Source organism: Sodiomyces alkalinus (assembly GCF_003711515.1).
Source record: "Sodiomyces alkalinus F11 unplaced genomic scaffold SODALscaffold_1, whole genome shotgun sequence".
Lineage (NCBI taxonomy): Eukaryota > Fungi > Ascomycota > Sordariomycetes > Glomerellales > Plectosphaerellaceae > Sodiomyces > Sodiomyces alkalinus.
In genome coordinates this window covers 5,765,507-5,784,356 of record NW_021167079.1, presented here as the reverse complement: position 1 = coordinate 5,784,356, position 18,850 = coordinate 5,765,507, and the positions used below count along the sequence as shown (strand labels likewise).

General features: G+C 51.7%; 4 protein-coding genes across 4 annotated transcripts; 2 read left to right on the top strand and 2 right to left on the bottom strand.

Annotated features, from left to right (window-relative positions):
- Positions 1-2,433: 2,433 nt before the first annotated feature.
- On the top strand, positions 2,434-3,687 carry SODALDRAFT_392715 (hypothetical protein; the record flags this gene model as incomplete). The annotated part of the gene is made up of 2 exons (XM_028615260.1): positions 2,434-2,958; positions 3,103-3,687. 2 exons carry the CDS (start codon positions 2,434-2,436, stop codon positions 3,250-3,252), a joined length of 675 nt encoding a protein of 224 aa, XP_028471088.1. The 3' UTR covers positions 3,253-3,687.
- A 478-nt stretch (positions 3,688-4,165) lies between these two features.
- Positions 4,166-7,155, bottom strand: SODALDRAFT_35228 (zinc metalloprotease mde10). Its single transcript, XM_028613588.1, has 2 exons — positions 6,880-7,155; positions 4,166-6,756 (listed from the first exon to the last, which is right to left on the bottom strand). The coding sequence occupies exons 1-2, from the start codon at positions 6,941-6,943 to the stop codon at positions 4,295-4,297; spliced, it is 2,526 nt and encodes an 841-aa protein (XP_028471087.1). The 5' UTR covers positions 6,944-7,155; the 3' UTR covers positions 4,166-4,294.
- A 2,751-nt stretch (positions 7,156-9,906) lies between these two features.
- SODALDRAFT_327470 (acetate-CoA ligase) lies at positions 9,907-13,943 on the bottom strand. The gene is made up of 7 exons (XM_028610439.1): positions 13,320-13,943; positions 13,111-13,134; positions 12,609-12,635; positions 11,277-12,439; positions 10,936-11,196; positions 10,420-10,824; positions 9,907-10,335 (listed from the first exon to the last, which is right to left on the bottom strand). Exons 1-7 carry the CDS (start codon positions 13,492-13,494, stop codon positions 10,270-10,272), a joined length of 2,121 nt encoding a protein of 706 aa, XP_028471086.1. The 5' UTR covers positions 13,495-13,943; the 3' UTR covers positions 9,907-10,269.
- Positions 13,944-14,043: 100 nt separating this feature from the next.
- On the top strand, positions 14,044-15,102 carry SODALDRAFT_355485 (hypothetical protein; the record flags this gene model as incomplete). Its single annotated transcript, XM_028613817.1, has 8 exons — positions 14,044-14,071; positions 14,178-14,205; positions 14,378-14,482; positions 14,562-14,635; positions 14,722-14,732; positions 14,813-14,873; positions 14,938-14,965; positions 15,039-15,102. The coding sequence occupies 8 exons, from the start codon at positions 14,044-14,046 to the stop codon at positions 15,100-15,102; spliced, it is 399 nt and encodes a 132-aa protein (XP_028471085.1).
- Between the last annotated feature and the right edge of the window lie 3,748 nt (positions 15,103-18,850).

The window sequence follows — 18,850 nt, the reverse complement described above, 5'->3', positions numbered from 1 at the left end:
GGGGGGACCCAGTCAGGAACTGTACCCCGACGGCAACAGCACGACCATTCGACGCTGGACTTCTGTTTCGTCCGTATGGTAGCCGGTACCGATGTTGGATCAAGAGGGAGAATGGAGGATGACCGACAGAGTTTCCACCCATGAGCCTCTCAGACAGGCTCTGGCGCCCTTTCTTGTCGACATCTTTTTTTCCCCCCGTCTTTGCCGTCTTATATTCGTTTCGTTCTTTTAATTTTCTGGGCATTGAAACTACTGGTGTTCATGATTTCCACGGAGACCCTACTGTACCATCCAGGCGGGGGAACAGTTCATGTTGGGCAACTCAAGTCGCCACGATGTTGGGATCTCTATTTCCTTGGAGGTATCAGTGGCCCATCCCCTCTTCTCCCTTCCTCTCTGACTAGCTAGGGAGAGCCATCTGGACGCTTCGAAGAGCCGTAACTACAAAACCATTTTCCTTTGTCTTGCTTTCAGGGTTCGATGATTTTTTCATTTTTTTTTTCTTTCTTGTTCTTCTTGGGAATGGCGTGCCCGGGATGGGGTTTGACAGCGGGGGAAAGGGACACACTGGCGATAGCATGGGATGTTGGGACGGCGCTGTATACTAAGGGGGAGCTTGTGTACCATACCATACCGCTTAGAGGGATTGGCGAACGAGGCAAACATACGAAGATGGCCTATTGTTTTCGAAGAGACGTAGTATACATGTTCCTGTCCTGGTTCCTCTGTATGTTGCTGTGACTGTTGACTACCTATTGATTGCGACTAGGGCGGCACCTTATCTGGTAACGAGTTTCCAAGTTGTCTCCCAAGGTTCGCCGTTCTCAAATGTTGTATTCTCTCCCTCTCGCTGTATGTATGTGGCGTATCCCCTCGACAACGCAGGAGAGGATCCTGAGCCAGTGGAGAGACGGTGAAGCAAATGCACTGCACTGCAGGTTGGGGTGGGGGAAAGGGAAGGGGAATCAATTGCGCATGTCTCCAATGCGGGGGTTTCCGTTTGCGCTTTGTACGACGTGGGAGGGGATTGACGTGTCACAGAAAACAAGAACCGACAAGAAACAAACGGAAAAGATAAGGTACGCCCAGCTGAGTGGGGTTGCATGGTGAAGAAAAGAAAGAAAAGAAAAAGAAAACAAGAAAAAAAAAGGACACGACAACCGCATTGTATTACTCAGCTCAGTTCTATCACAAACTGTCTCTCGTTCCCAGTCCCCCATCTGTGCGGTCGCGATCGTGTCTTGGACTCGGTAATCTCTAATCTCGTCAACAAAGCCTTGTTAAAAGGGGAACCGAAACACAGTAATAAATGAATGCATTGTTACTCGTCGCAGCGTCGTCGTTCGAGTCACATGGACGACATGCAAGGATGGGATGGAGAGGGGAGTATTGATTAACTGATTAACATCGAAACGCCCATCACTGATTTGCGCTTGGCAAGAAGCATCTATCCTTTTGATGTATAGATATATGGGTGTAATTAGGCGGTGAAATTCCTCATTGTCTGATTGTTCGATACCATCACGAACAAGTGAGAGAGGGAGGGAGAGCTAATTACCTCGTAATCAGATGACAGTGGCAGTGGCAGCAGACTTTGATCTACATGTGTAATTTCTGCAATTACTTGGTTCTCTGTGCAAACTTGATTCCGCCTTGGCGACGTTCTTTTCTCTTTCTCTCTTCTCTCCCTCCCTCTCTCTTTTTCCCTGTAAATTGTTTGCCACTCCATCAGCCATGACCCGCGAAATCATACATGAACTTGCTCTCACCGACTGTTATCGTGTAATTCCTCTGTATGAATTGGGGAAACGTCTTGTCGGATCTGGACTCGGCCAGTTCAATAAGGTACCACCTAAATCCGGCTCCCTCACTTCACTCGGCCGACCTCGTAACTCTGTATCATGTCCTCCGTACCTCACTCCATATAGGTACATCGTAACTCATCCACCAGCGACGGAGTACATATGTAACCTTCCTTACCTTACCTTAGCGGCAGCAATAGCACACAAGGCAAGGTACCTTAGCTAGCTCCTCGAGCTCATCTCATGACTGACGTCTTCGCCTTCGATTCCCCCCTCCTCCTTACCTTCTATTCCACAACTTCATCCATCCCTCCTCCCTAAAAACTCACCATTTCACCTTCGGCCAAGACAACAAGCAGCACCCGACAAGCCCACTGGCGCTATGTCCTCCTCGGCAGCCTATTTCGGGACCACCACCAACCCATCTAACAACTCCCCCACGCATCAAGCTCAAACCCACACTCTCGCTCCAGACAATCACCATCACTATCATCACCACCACCACCAGAACCACTTCCAATCCCCTCATCAGTTCTTTCATTACATCACCAGCGGCTACCCATCAACCCCTAGCAGCAGCGGCGAATCATCCCCTTCGCCCATCGCCACCTCGACACACGCAACAACCAGCATGAGCTCAGCCCTAAACACCCCGTTCCCAACAAGCAACATCCGCACAGCCCACCCTCCCGCCACCACCACCACTACCGCTACCACTACCGCCTCATCTGCCTCCCACCAACCCTTCACCTCGTCCATGAGAGACCGCCAAGCCCGCGGCAAAGACCCATACGAAGACTCCGCCTCCGAAATGGACCTCGACATGGCCGAGATGGACCTCGATTTCGAACCAGACCTCGACCTCTTCGACCCTTCGTCAGACGACTTTGTCGGCGGCCTTGTCCGAACCCCGCGCCACCTCCACCCGAACCAGAGCTCCGACGACAGCTACCTCCGCCGTAAAGTCGGCAGGGGTGTCGCCGCCGCCGCCGCCGCCGCCACCGCCTCCTCTTCCTCCCCCGCAGCAGCAGCAGCGAACCTGAGACGGGGCCGCCCGCCCGGCGAGAGCTGGGAGAGCTGGCGCCGTCGCGAATGGGCCCGGGACGTGCTGGAGACGCCCGAGCTGCTGATGTGGTACGCATCCAGTCGGGATGATGTACGTTGCCTTTTCCCCTTTCTTCTTCTTTGTTTCCCTCCCATCCCGCGCCCCTCCCCCCCCCCCTCTCTTCCCCCAACCAACCTTTTCTTCCAAATCAAAGTCCATCGCATCTACAACGAGACTGACGCTTTCCGCGCTTAGAGCATCCCAGGCACCCGTCTCTACTTCACCCGCCTCCTGTGCGGCTACGAAGACGACCATTCCGCCACCCAGCATCACCACGACCCCCCGACCACCCCGCGCAAGAACTCCTCCGGCTCTGGAAGGCCCAGTGCCCACAGGCGGCGTTGAACCGAAGCACGCTCCTCCCCACCTCTTTTGGTTTTCCCGCCTTCCTTTTCTTTCTTTCTTCCTGTCTTTTCTCTGGTCTTTATTTTCCCCCCCGTGGCAGCGGCAGCGCGGGAAGAGGTGTCCGCCCCCTCCCTCCTCTTGCCGTGTCACCGAATGCTGTCGCTGTTTGCGTCGTGATTTCTATAACCCCCTTACCGACATGGGGGAACGTGGAAACGTGGAAAAGAAAGGTAGCAGGCATTCGTTATTCACTTGTCTGGGATACAATGAAAACACTCGAGAAAAACGACGACCATCACGGTTCATGACCCACGTCGTACCCCGTAAACATCAGAAGCCGCTGTGTTATTGACTTTTTATTGCTTATAGGCTAGCTCCGAACCAGAGCAGCCAGTTATATCCAAGCCAAGGCGTCAGCCTCTTTATGACGACCTCGGTCACTCGACAAGGAGCGAGATGCCAAGTCCAATATCCGTATATGTGTTTCCACCCTATTGCGCCGTGAATCCCGCCGAACCGCCTATGCCATGCATATATGCCGTCGTTTGTTTTAAATCTCAGGATGGTGTGGATAGTCCCCAGTGTATATATATATGTGTCCAGCCCCTTAGAACAGGCCCCTCCGTCCTATGCTATCGATGAACAAAATGTTGGTGCTCATCCCAGACGGCCGTAGCTCTTATGACAGGCTATTTTCCTTCCAAGGCCTAGACGATAATGTGCAAGTGAGAGAGAGAGAGAGAGAGAGAGAGAGAGAGAGAGAGAGAGAGAGAGACGGGGAATGAAAAGGCCGCGGAAAATAATGCCAATAAAAGGGCCGGGATACCGGATAACGCCAACGCCAATTCTATGCAAGGAGTATCCAAAAAGTCGTTCTTCGCGAGCCCTGTGGGGTGGGGGCTGCCTGGTCGCATAGCCCAGTCATCCCGCCACGACGACGAGGATGTGACCGACGACGAAGACCACGAGAATAGGGCGTTGCGTGAGAAAATAAAATAAAAAGGAAAAGGAAAAGAAAAAGAAAAAGAGGGCCAGCCAAATCCTAGGCATACCGCGTATTCATGGACCCCTGGCCCCTCTGCGGCATCCACTGCCCTGGGTAGGATGGCCCCGAGCCCTGCGAGTAATTCGACGGGTAATCCCGTTGCGGGTCGTTACCGTAGGAACCGTATTGCGACGACATCTGTGGCTGCGGTGGCGGAACAGGAGGAACAGAAGGAGGAGCGGGCGGGGGAACCGAGGCGTTCCATGCACCACCATAGCCGTGCCCGTCGTTGTTGGCTGCTGCTGCTGCCGCCGCCGCCGGTGGGGGGCTAGGGGGCTGTTTCGCCGCCTTGTTGCGCCGACGCCTCTTGCAGCACGACGAGACGCAGCACCAAAGGATGGCCAGTGCGATAAGACCTCCGACAGACGCGGCCACGGGAATAATAATATGACGATATTCTTGGAAGAAGTTCTCCACGCTGCCGGCGACAGACTCCCCACGGCAGACGCCGTTTCTGCATCTCCCGCCGTTGGAGCAAGGCGTCCCGTCTATGAAGAACTGGCTGGCGGGTTGCCGGCACATGTCCGTCCCAAAGACCGTGGGCGACCGGCAGAGGAGCTGGCATTGGGAGCCGCAAGCGGTGGTCTCGTTGTTCGTATCCCGGGAGCCGACCGCCACCTGGCACTGCTGGTCCCGGGAGGTGCACTGGCCCGACGCGCAGCGCAGGTTGTCGCCGTCGTCGCCGCACGACTCGCCGTCGTCCAGGTGGCGGTCGCTGGGGCACATGCCCGAATCGCCGGGGCATACCTCTTGCGGGTCGCACAGCCCCGTGCTCTCGCGACACACGGCGCCCGACGCGGCGAACCGGCACTGACCGGTGCAGCATGCCTCGTTGGCAGGGTCGCAGACCGAATTCTCCGTGAACCGGCACGTCTCGGGGTTGCAGCACGGGTCGTCCCCGCACTCCTCGGCGCCACCGCAATCGCAGTCCTCGCCGGCCTCGACAATGCCATTGCCGCACTGACTTCCCGTGATCGTCTCGACGTTGCGGTTGTCCATCAAGCAGTCCGATCGGATCGCATTTCGGTAAAGCGCCGAGCAGACGTTGCCGATGGTACACGGAGAGAACTGCCGAAGGTGGGATCCGGTAGAAGGGTTCATGAGGAACTGCGCGCGGGCGTCGCATTCGTCGGCACTGAGAGGGCAGCATCGCCGCATGCCGTCGGAGCCCACGGCCGCGCACTCGCCCTCGTCGCAGTCGTGCACGGCGCCGAACGTATGCCCAGCCTCGTGTGCAAAGACCTGCCATTCACTCTGCGGCGTGCGGAGGACGACGTTGGCCGACGAGACCGTCTCGACGCCACCGTCGTTGCCCTCCGTGTCCTGAGAGCCCTGGACACAGACCTGGCCCAACCAGGCCAGGCCTACGGCGCTGCCCGTGTCACAGGTGCTGAACAAGGTCCAAAAGGCGTTGTTGTCGTCGATGGCGCCGCGCCACCTGGAGAAGAGAACCAGGCGGTCGCCGATTCTCGTATTCGGGTCGCAGCCGATGTTCCACGGAGCGAGATTGCTGGCAGACGCGGGGCAGGCGGCGTCGCTGATGGTCAGGTTCTGGATGCCCAGGGAGATGTTGAAGCTGTTCTCGTACACCTCGGAGGCGGCGTTCACGAGGTTGATCATGTTGGAGCGGACGGACTGGCTCGAATTGAAGGCAGCCGTGTAGGTGCAATCGGTGGCGATGCCGACCAGGGCAACCCTGCGGGTGTTGGGGCAGCCCAGGGTGCTCCCAATGGTCGAAGCCAGACCGACGGCGGCACCGTCGTCGCCAGTCGGCCCGGTGTCCATCTGCCTGCCGAACAAGGACCTCGTGGACGCGGCTCGCAACGGGTCCTCTTCGTCTCCGTGTGCCCAGGGGTCGTACTTTGTGTTGAACGAGAGCTGCTCGGAGTCGCAGTGCCTGGAACCGCGCACGTCTCGCTTTAGGTCTCGGGAGTCGTCGTAGTAGTAGTAGTCATCCATGATGTCCGAATCTCTCCAGACGACCATGTACTCGTCCGGATCCAGGCCATTCTCGACGTCGGGGTCTTGCGGGTGTCTCAGGCGCCGATAGTTGGAGGCGGTATGAATGTGGTGGTGGTCTCCATCGACACGGAAAGCCCCTTCCAAGACGGGGTGCTTACCATCGCGATGGACCGTTATCCTCGCCCATCCAACGTGGGTCCACTCGGAGCGGTCCTCGCGTCGGACAAAGGCCTTGCCGCGGAAGACCTTGTGTTCGTGTCGTTGTACGTGTTCGACTTGCCTCAAAGTCCCGTCAGGCGCGAGGTAGTTGACTTGCAAGTTGTCTTGGAGGATGTCGTGGTTGGGTTCGAGGGCCAGACGGACGTCTTGCTGGCCGTCATGGAGGGAAAAGGTGAGATCAAAGGAGGAATGGGAATGAACGCGTTTCGAAGGGGTGTTGAAGGTCGGTTCTTCCAGTATGGAGATGTATTTCAAAGGGTTCCTATGTGAATTATTTGCTATAGGAGCCAAGATTGTTAGTTGTGGTTGTGGTTGTGGTTGTCGTTTGGATTGGTGTCTTCGGTGCAATTCTGGACTGGGCAGGGGGGTGGAGGCAGTGAATTCCAAATTCCAAAACTTACCGACGACATCTTGAACAATGGCAGATACACCAATAAATGTGAATAATGAACGTAGGGAAACCATGATTATCAAGTGATATTACGATCCCCGTCGTTTGAGGTGATAGTAATGTCCCGACTACGGGACGGGGCTCGACGACGACTATTGCATCAGTCGATGGCTGCTGAAGGGTAGCTGTAAGAAAGAGGTCGGTGATAAATCGAGGTTGAAAAGTCCGAAAATTCTCGTGAAAGTGTAGGTCAAGACCTTCCTCCCAGTACGGTAGAGAGCAGCCGTGTGTTGGTGTGTTTTCCGGTGAGGATACGCAGCAGACGGCCTGGTATGAACAAGTATGGTAGATGGATGGCGAAGATCGTCAAGAGTCCGGATCGAGGAAGTCAAGACGTTTGGTTGAGAGGTTCGGTAAGTCGAAAGGTGGCGGGAGAGGGGAGATTAGTGGCAACGGTTTGACGGGGCAGGGGCATGGAAGAGAAGAGGAAGCGAAGCGTTAAAAGTCCAAAGTAGCGTAAAAAGTCAAAGTCAAAAAGAACCTTGGAACCTGGAACCAACAGCAGCAGGAACGCCACGCCACGGTGGGAGGCTCAACTTGGCGCAGGGTAGGTGCTGACGACGACCTGGGGGGGGAAAGGGCAGGACGGGAGTTAGGTAGTGTATGTACGTGTTGTAGTGGAAGTGGAAGCAGGGGCGGATTGTCTTGGCGGATCGGGGCTAATTGAAACCGGGGCTTAGCCGAGTCGGAATCGGGAGCTAGTACTACTTAGGTACGTATCTCGGTATTTTGCTAGACGACGCGTGTACCGTACGTATGCCGAAAGCCACATTCAGGTACCTATTAGCCTCACAAAAGGGAGAAATTGATATACGGATTATAAATACTCCACAAAACGCAAGTCTCGATGTATCTACACGTGTATTCCACTGCCCTGGTGCGGACAAAAGCGAGCGCCAGGATGCCGCGTCTTTTGAGTGGATGACGACAGCACCCACGAACAACGCAGCGTCGTCATCCTCTCCCAGCAAGGGAAAGTTCTCTAATTATTCTTAATTGCACGTAAACCTATTATTTTATACGTATAAAAAATAATAGAAGAAAAGAAGCTCTCTTCAGCCCATATTCTACTTCTAAAGGTTCTCAAAGGGACATCTTATACCTAGAGGACTCGACTCCGTAATAAAAGCGCTCATATTCTCCTACCGCCAACGCACGCTCATCCCCAAACCAAACCGTGCTGCGGCAAGGGGCTGGGTCCACACACCTGCCCAGATTCATATGAGTACCTAAGCTTGGCCCGAGATGGTCCGGGAAACGAACGAAGAAATCGGGACAAGTGAAATTAGGGGCAGGCAGTGGCACGCCGCACGACACGTTCACGAGATGACGCCGACAGATATGGTGGAACAACCGAAAACTTTGGACGTTCTGAAGCGCCTTCTTCTTTTGCCACGGGGAGGCAGTGCAGTCCTTCCGTTGCCCTTTTCCCATTGGCGAACACATCATTACACGTCCACCACGAAGTCATTACTCTGTAGAAAAAAAGAAAGCAAAGCACCATCAACCAGCCAGACTCTCTCGTTCGTCTTTGGTGAACACTGTCCTCGCGTGATGGCATCCTGTGGCCGTTTCTCTCTTCGTTTCTTCCCCCCGTTTGCTTAGCGCCCTCTGAGCATCAAACTGTAAGCAATTACTAACGGGACCTTGCGTCCCCGCCCTGAAGGAACTCTCTACATAAGGTAGATACCTTACCTAATCACCTACCTTAGGTACCTCACTTAGGTAGATACAACGTACAACACGGATATGCAAGATTATCACTCGAGTCCCGCAGACAAAGAAAGTGGGATGCAAACAAGTCTTCGCGGGCAAACGTATATAAACACTACCCAATAGTCTAAAGAAAACGAGAGGGGTAACTCTCACTTCCTCCACCATGGGATAATTAGAGGTTTCTCGGCATATTACTTTCGTCCCTCCTGCTTGCTGCACATGCGGGCAGTGAAAGACATCCGCGCTTACGAATCGTCTCATCAGATTAAAAGGTACCTTGCAATCGTTTCTATTGGGTGTTCGTTCTCCTGTCGTGTTACCGGTCTAGGGGCGGCTGGGCCTTTGGCCAGCCCTCTGAACCAACCATCTGCGGGAATGATCTCCCGCTTACTACCCCCCGGACCATCCGAGTACGAATACATACAGTCATAAAAAGGGCTGTCGAAGAAGCTATGTATCTCTCGCACTCGCTGTCCGGCATACAACGACGATTTGTGTTGAATGAGCTTGGTCTTGTCTGACCTTGCTCAGTGGCAGTGATCGACACAACACCAGAGGTTATCTTGATTCTAATCGAGGGACAAACCTAAGGTACCTAATGAGCCTGCATCCGTCTGATCTAAATTTGGGCCCCATGCAGAGTTAAAGGTCGCCGATTACGTGTACAACGTACATGGATCGATCGTAAAAATGTCGAAGGCAACGAACGCCCATGTCGCGACTTCATCGTTATCGCTAGTCATCATCCGTGTCATATAACGCGAGATCAAGTATCATTTTTCCTTGTCGCCACTTCTCCTGTTGGGAAGGACTGCGAAAGGGCAAGAGTACGACGATCGTGCGTATCGCAAAGATCGACTGCCTGTCTGTGCAACTCCAGGGGTGCTATATCTGTCCTGCGCAAAAGACGACCTCGCCACGACCGTTTCTGGGCAGATGACAAGTCTAGCATTGAGAACCTTTCCACCCGTAGACGCTGGATAGATGGGGCTGTATCAACGTTGGCCTCGGCATCGGGATGAAGTTGACTTATGATGTATGCCGAATCAAAGCCCGTAGGTCGTCGGCCGAGAATAACTGCGTAGATTCATTGTTCCGGATGTCGGTCAGATCATCCAGTACTGCAATCCAAAATCATGCCCAAGCATCAGGTTCACCGACATGGAGACCATTTGGCGCAGTAAGGGCTTTCGAATCACCGATGGTTAGTTGGTATGAAAGTAGTGGTAGGAGATCCCGTTGCGAGTCAAACCCAGATTTCGAAGTCTTGAAGATTTTCTTGCTCTAAATCGTGCAGGCCGCCTGATGGCGGAGGAACTGGCACACTGAAGGCATGACCTCTACTTCGTATATATTATCAACCATGTTCGGTGCCGTCCAGTCTAAGGGGAATCCAAGCAGCCCAGAATCATCCACGACGCCGATGGAATGTCCAACAACGGAACAAGGGGAAAAGTAATCGCACCCTGACATATATATACATTACAAAACGTGCTATCGTTTTAAGATCAATCCAACCGGAGGCATATCTTTCATCGTGGTTGATATCAAGCATATCAGGGGCACGTCTAGTCGTCCCCCTCCGCTCCCCTCTCTCTTCATTTCTCTTGTGTAGGTTTTATTTCTATTTCTTGGACCTGCTTTCGTGTACGGAGGTGAGGATCTTTTCGACAATCGACGGATCGGATAGCTAAAAGAAGCAGCATCTGGTTAGCCTGAATACGTACTCCAAGAGTGAAAGAAGATGATGTGGGAGGGAAGCAGAAGCACATACCGAGCTGATGTCGCCTAGTTGATCCTCCTCACCCGCCAGGATCTTCCGCAGGACGCGGCGCATGATCTTGCCAGACCGGGTCTTAGGCAGGTCGGGCACGATATAGACCGCCTTGGGCGCCGCAAAGGGGCCGATGCTCCTCCGCACCTGCATGATGAACTCCTTGCGCAGCGCGTCGCTGGCATCGTTGGGCTGCTTGAGGCTGACAAAGGCGTTCACCGCCTGGCCCGTCAGCTCGTCCGCGACGCCTACGACGGCGGCCTCGGCGACACCGTGGTGCTCAAGGAGCGCAGCCTCAATCTCGGCCGTCGACAGCCGGTGGCCCGAGACGTTGACCACGTCGTCCACACGGCCACGAATCCAGTAGAACCCTTCGTGGTCTCGGGCAGCGCCGTCGCCAGTGAACTAGAAAACACGGTGGGTTAGTACGATGGGCCACCAAAGGACACCCCCGAAAACGAAAACAAATAAAACATGAAAAGTGAAAAGTGAAACGGGGAAAACAGAAAAACATACATAATATCCCTTATAAACGTTCAAATAGGTATCCATGTACTTCTTGTGAGCGCCATAGACGGTCCGGGCCATGCTTGGCCAAGGCTGCTTGAATGCCAGGACGCCCTCGACGTCGTTGCCGTGAATCTCTTGACCTGATACGGGATCGATAATGGCCGGCTCGACGCCGAAGAAGGGGAGCGACGCACTGCCGGGCTTGGTGGGAGTAACGCCAGCCAGAGGAGTGATGACGTTGGAGCCCGTTTCTGTTTGCCAGTAGGTCTGCGACATTGTATAAGCGCGTGAGCCATCCGAGTGCCATATGTCCGCACTTGGAACCGAACGGCGAGTAAGTTACTTACATCGATGATCTGGGACTCCTCCTTGCCGACGACATCAAAGTACCACTTCCAGATTTCTGCTGCGATGGGCTCGCCGACGCTGCCAAGAACACGGAGGTGCTGCATCTTGGCCCTGACATGCTCGTCGCCAGCACGCTTCAATAGACGGAGAGCGGTGGGGGCCACGTAGAAATGGGTAATCTTGTGCTTCTCGATGATGTCCCAGTATCTGGAGAAGGTGGGGTACGCAGGGGTGCCCTCAAAGACGACGGTGGTGACGCCCAGGAGAAGAGGGGCGTAGACAACGTAGGTGTGGCCGGTGATCCAGCCGACATCGCCGCCGCAGAAGTAGCGATCACCGTCGTGGATATCGAAGACGTATTTTCCGGTGGCCGCAGCACCTACAAGGTAGCCTCCCGTGGTGTGCATGATGCCCTTGGGCTTCCCGGTCGAGCCGGAGGTGTAGAGGAGGAAAAGAGGGTCTTCGGAGTTGACGGGAACCGGGGGGAAGTAGGCGGGCCATTTCTCCACCTCCTCGTGCCACCAGAGGTCCCGGCCTTCCGTGAAGGGGATCTCGGCACCAGTGCGCTTGTACACCAGGACATGCGACACGCCAGGGCACTGCTTCAAGGCATCGTCGACAATCTTCTTGGTGCCGATCAGCTTGCCACCACGCTTTCCCTCGTCCGTGGTGATGACGACCGTGGACCTGGCGTCGAGAACACGGTCGCGGAGGGAGTCGGCCGAGAAGCCGGCAAAGACGACGGAATGGATGGCACCCAAACGAACACAAGCCAGCATAGCGACCAGGGCCTCGGGGATCATGGGCATATAGATGGCGACAGTATCTCCCTTGCGGACGCCCATTTGTTTGAGAGTCCAGGCGACCTGTGAGACGTTCCGCAGAAGCTCGCCATAGGTGACATTGCGGGCGTCGGTGGGTTCGTCGGCCTCGTAGATAATGGCGACCTTGTTGGGGTCTTTAAAGGCGTGTCGGTCAACGAGGTTGTAGCATGCGTTCAGGGTACCCTCGAGGAACCACGCGTTGTCACCACCTGCAAGACTGCCAGAATGCACGGTTTGAAAATCGGTATACCAAGAGATGAGCTCGCGTGCCTTGGTTCCCCAGAACTTCTTAGGGTCGGTGATTGATTCCTTGTATAAAGTCTGGTACTCCTCCAGGCCTAGGTTGGGGAATTCAATGTCAGCTTCTTCTTGTGACGTACATTGTCGGTTGTGCCCCTCCATACAAAATGCCGAAATCGGGAGGGGTTCAGAAAAAGGGGGTCGGGAAAAGGAGGGGTGCAAAGGGTGTCAAATTCTGGGGTGGGACAGGGGTCGTGCTAAACTCACCGTTGAGGTGGGGTTTGCTGGGATGCTCTGCAGAAAGTCAAAAAGAAAAGTTAGCGACGACTGAAACCATGGCAGCGAGTATTGGTTAATCCCATCCTTCGAGAGTATTCTCCCCTCCATTCCTCTTTCAAGGCGACTCGCTCTCCCCGTCCCAACACGGCGAAGGGAAACAAACGCCTGGGGGAAATTGAATTCTGAAGTCCATTCCCCTCGCCCCGCCCGATTTTTTTTCCTTTCCTTTTTCTGTTTTCACTCCCTCGCGATTCACGTTGCCAAGAAAAAGTGTGGAGCTCCAGAGGCGGACTTGGACCCAAATCTTCTAGGCAGCGTCAAGCTACAGGAGCTAGAGGAAGTCGATGGAAAAGGGGCCAGCTCAGGTACTCAGGGATGGCGGGATCAGATTCATGGGGCGGGGAAAATACTGTCTCAACGAGCCTGACAGGAATTGGAAGGGGGGAGGCGCAATGATGGAGGGGATGTTCCTCAGCTAGTCAGGACGTACTCTCAAACATCTTTTGCGGGGGATCTAAACATGAGAACACGCCGAGTCAGCCATCTTCATTTTCAATCATCATTCGCTCTACTGCTTCAGCGCTGAAGCCTGCGCCGATATTTTCCACGTGGACAAGAGTAAAATAAGGGGGGGAAGCCCCTCCAGTGAGAGAGGGGTAGAATAATGGAATTGAGGGCGGGGTTTCTTCTGAAGCTTACGGTAGGTATCAACTTCATGAGCCTCCGGGACGACGGGGTCAGTCGCGGCAGCGGGCGCGGGCGCAGCAGCGGCGGCGACGGCAGCAGCAGGAATATCAGGTACCACAGGTGCGTCCTTCGCTGCAGCCTGAGGAGCTCCTACCGCGGGAGCTGTGCGAGAATGTACTTGAGACATTCCGGTGGGGGAGTGTGCGAAATAGAGGTTCGGAAGAGAAAAAAAAACGAAAACCGCTCGGAGGATACGGAAGACGAGAATATGCCAGCCCTCGGGAGCAAGGACTTGTAAGACTCGACCGCGGACGGAATGGAATGCTGGATGGAGGGCGAGTGAGATGGCGGCTCTCAAGTCGCAGAGGGGTTCGTCGTATCGAAAGTCGTATCGAAATCAGGAGTTCGCTATGGTCGAGGTGATGATGGTCCCTGGTGCGCGAGTAATCAGACGAGGGCTCTGCGATGAGACGGTTGTAGGCTAGGTATCGGCGAATCGTTGTATAAGGTAGTGGTAGAGGAACAAGAGACAAAGAACACCTACTTTCGCGAGGATGAAGGGACGCGATGGTGGGGAGGAGAGTCTTATTTTATGAGGTGGGTGGCAAGCGCATTTAATTAGTACCTTAGGTAGCCCTCCAGCACCGGTTTTAAGGAGAGAGAGGGAGAGTTGTCTGGGATGTGCCGGTAACGGACGCGGGATGAGCGTTAATTATGCATAGGTAGGCACGTTGCGATGGCTGCGCCGTTGGGTGCGCCGTTGGGTGCGCGGATCCAGGACCTGAGCGAGTAGTTCCCACTTCGCAGTTGAGCTTGCCTAAAAGAGTTGGTTGCTACTGTGCTTGTTGGGGACCGAACGTTAACGTTGAGGTGTGGTGAGGGTTGTCCTGAGTGCGAGGTATGTGATAAGGTACGAAGTACTTCGTACTTGTTGTGTCCCAGGTAAAGGGTTGATTCGTACCGTTAGACCGGGGAAGCAATCATCGGGGTCCTTTTCCTTTGCCCCGAGGGGAAGCCGACGGTTAAGATCTCAAATCATTTCCTTCCCCAGTTTCTCATATCCCAGTCAGGACGGACCTCGTGGCAGGAACAACGGAACAAGCGGAACAATGTATTGGTACAAACTTCTTGACCATCTCTGTGCATATCTGCAAGTACCATGCCACTTTCAAAGGGTACAGACAGTACAGGGGGTGTATTGGTGCTATCCGTGCGACCTTGTATTGGGACCCAACAGACCCAACAATAAGGTAGCGTCGTCCTGTCGTCCCCAACGGCTTGGATGACCCCTTACTTGCTGTCTGTAGGTATTTCGACCCTGCAGCCCTGTGAGGGGAGATGTCTGTAGCGTAATTACAGCATGCGACTTTTATTGTGATGCAGCATCTAGAATTACTTCGTAGATAGTCACCAGACCGCCTCACCGTGACAGCATGTTGGGCGATTCCTGTACATGTACACTAGGTTTTGCAAGACATGGCTGATATGACAGCATACAATCATAGCGCGATCATCAGTTCGTTTGTTTGTACGGAGTACAGCTAGTTGACGATCAGTTGACCGACGGTGTGTGTACTGGACTGTGACGTACCTACTTCGAATACCAGAGCGGCGTTGTGACGGTGCCCAGAACCACACGGTGTGGAGGATGACGGGAGGTGATTTGCAAAGCGTAGCTACGGTATTGGGTGAAGTCTTGGGTAGCTAACGTTCCATATGCATCATGAACAGCATGATGGTCCTCCTCTCTTTGCTCGGTCCATCCTGCAGATGCGCTGTGAAGTTTCAACTGTGACTAAGGTACCGAGGTACAAGCTTTACAGGGGTTGTGTTAGTACCAAGTAGTGTAGAAGCCAATTTCTTTTGTGAAAAAGATAAAAATGGGAATTAAAAAAATGAAAATTAAAGATAATATGCCTTCGTATTCACCTCTTTAACTAACCCCCTTCTAAGAATACACTAACGCTGGCCCGCTTTAATTTGCGTAAGTTAATAGCCAGCCTTACGTTCGTAGCAGTACTACCATCCGGTCCCGTTTTTCGTTATTTTATAGTGTTTTCCGGGAGACTTAATTCTATAGTATATACCTATATAACTCGTAAATCTGTCTACTTTTATAATATATATATTTTTAGCCCTTTTTTCGTATCTTTAGTGATAAAAACGGTGTAAGTCGCCTATTATTTTGACTTTTAGACTATACTGTTTTATATATATGCTTCGCTCTGCTCGTAACACTTTTTATTACGCCGTTCGTTTTTAGCTCCTAACGCTATAACGCCGTTAGAATAGTTAGTTAAACCGAGCGCGAGCCTAAGCGCTATTATAGTTATAATATCATAAGGCCATGTTCCGAGTTCGGCTTCTATCCACGGTCGCGTTAAAGGATTTACGCTACCTATATTACCTGCAGAGCTAATTAAGCTAACCGTCGAACCGCCCGTTAAGCCCGTCCTGCACCTCCTATAGGTTCTACGGTTCCTCCACTACCCGTTCTAATAGGCCACCCTCTAATAAATCCTCCCCCGGCTCCTCCTCCACCCGTTCTAATAGGCCACCCTTTAATAGATCCTCCCCCGGTTCCTATATATCGCCGTCGCGCCCGTTAGCAGAGAAAAGGCCCGTAGTCTACCCCGGGGAGTTACTACACGTATTATAGGCATTACCTTCTAAGAGCTAATTTTACTATACGGCGTAATAATACCGCGTATAATACCTATAATACCTACCGTGTTACCGCCCGCCGTGGGAGGATAGTTATTAATACTAGCCAGCGTATTACGAATACCGACCGTCGCGAACGCCGCGAAGAATATACTAGGCCGCTAGAGTAGTATTAGCCAGGTATTACGGTTAATTACTACGACCTTAGATTAATACGGGTAAAGTATAAACATTACGCTACGCTTTATTAGATTAGGGAGAAGTTATAGGTTAGTTTTCTATCCCGCGTTATTAACCGTTAGCTAACCGCTATTATCTTCTTTTATAGGAATCGTCATCTATAAGCCCGAAATTCGGTATCTATTATAACCAGGACGATATCGACGTTCCCGTTATCTCCCCGTTACCCGACTTTTTCTAACGCCTATTATACACGGATACCGCTTAAGCTGTAGATTATCGTAAGAGAATCCGTTAAAATCATAATACCTTTTCGTTTACGTCTATATAATATACTCAGACCCGTTAAGGTGCTACGGCCGGCGGCGCGATAGCCTTCTAGATCCACGGTACCCTCTACTACTATACTAAGCTATTAAGTGCTATAGGTCGACTTCCCGCCTTTACCTAGCTATACTTTTACGACCCGTAGGCTATTACCAATTAGCGCCTTACGAATACCTAAAGCCTTAACTCTACGCTTAACCGTTATATCCTTAAGGAGATTTCGGACTTCCTGTATAAGTATAACCCCTTTATACAAATATATAAAACGGCCCGTAAACGCTTTAACTCCCTCTGTGAATAATACCATATTATACTTAACCCTAGGATAGAATTAGTTATTAAGCAGGGTGCTAATATACGGTGTAAGAATCTACCCGTTACGAATAAAGTTACGGCTATTATACCGGATAAGTGGGGTAAAGTCTACTACCGTGATATTATCCTCGTAGAGAGACAGTCTAACGGTAGCGTAGGCGGCCTTACGCGGATCGACCACGAGTATTCTACCTACCTACCACTATCTTACCCGCTTATATATCCGCGTGGCGGTTCCGGATATTACTAGTAGTTATAGCTACAGGATATTTATAACCGTTAGTGGCAGAACACCGAGGTAAAGTTCCGTTAGTTCTACCGTTATATACTATACCCGCGACACTAGTAGAGGTTTACATCCTTTATATACAGCCGTCTTTTTAAGTAGTTTTTAGTGGACTTATAGGTATCCTGCGATTAGAAGAAGCTTAATTAGATCTAGCGCTATTAGAACGAGATACAGGCTAACATATATAACGGGATACGGGATTAAGCGTATAAGGCTAACAGTAATACCCGTAATATTAGCCGACGGATCGTCTTACCCTTAAATTACATTAGCAGCTAGCGGTTTATCTCGTAATACTATTAGAATTCTATAGTAATTATATAGGCTCTCGGCGCTCCGACCTTTTTTATTATCTTTACGGCTAATTCTACTTAGCCAGAGATTATACGGGAGCTTTAGCTAGATTAGACTACTAGTAACCGGCCCGATTTAGTCGGCCGTGTATTCGAATTAAAGTCCCGCGACCTGGAATAATAGCTACGTGATAGTCTATTTAGTGAGTTTACGGGTATTATATAGACCGTGGAATACTAGAAGCGCGGTCTTCTATATCGTTATATCCTTCTTTTTCTTATGTGGCGGGCGGCCGAGATATATAAGGACGCCGTAACTATCGATAAGGTTATATCTGCAGAGCTACCGGACTACGAGTCGGATCCTACTAGCCGTCTTTTTAATATTATTAGTAAGAATATAATATATAGTTCTTACGGTGATAATAAGCCCTTTACGCCGTGTATATAGCTATAGCCTAATAACGGGAACCGTATAAAATGCTTTAAGCGGTTCCTTAAGCCGTACTGCCCGGAAACGGCTATACGCGAGGATAGTTATCCTAAGTATAGGCGCCGTAACTCTAGCCTATATATTATAAAGAGGGGCCGTATAGGAGAGGTCCCCCTTAATAACCGTTTTATTATTCCTTATAGTCTGTATCTCTGCCTCTGTTACGGTGCCTATATTAACGTTAAGATTTACGGATCTATTAAGGTAAGTTATTAATTATATCTAGTATCTTATACTTTAATATATACGGCTCTATTTAGGCGATTAAGTACGTGTATAAGTACGTTTATAAGGGTAGCGACCGTATAACTACGCTAATATCAGGCAAAGAGGGCGAGGACGAGGTAAATATCTATCTCTAGAGCCGTTATATCGGTTCTACAGAGGCTATTATTTAGTTATTCGAGTTCCCGGTATATCGCGAGTTCCCACCTATTATACGTCTTCCGGTTCACCTTAAGGGATAGCAGCCTATATACTTCGGCGATAACGCGACTATAAGCCAGATTAAGCGGATATTACGGGACCGGAAGACTTAGCTAATAGGCTTTTTCGACTATAATCGTGATAACGTTGATAGCCACGAGTTATTCTATTACTAGTTTCCTAGCCATTATACATAGAAACCGTAGTAGTCTACTTAGCAGCCGAGGCAGCGTAGATTTCAGATCGGCCGTCTACGGTATATACCCCTAACGGCTAAAGAGGCGTACTATTTACGGTTACTCTTAGTCTTTATTCGAGGGCCGACTTCCTTTACGGATCTTCGTACCGTGGAGGGGACTATCTACGATACCTACCGCGAGGTCTACGTTACGGCCGGGCTTCTACACGATAACCGTTACTAGGTTACCTATTTTAAGGAGGCCGTTATTTAGAAGACCGGGCGTGCGTTACGGGAGCTATTTATCGTCGCTTTAATCCACGGAGATATTTCCGGTCTATTATTAATCTAGGAGAGGTTTACAGAGTCTATATACGA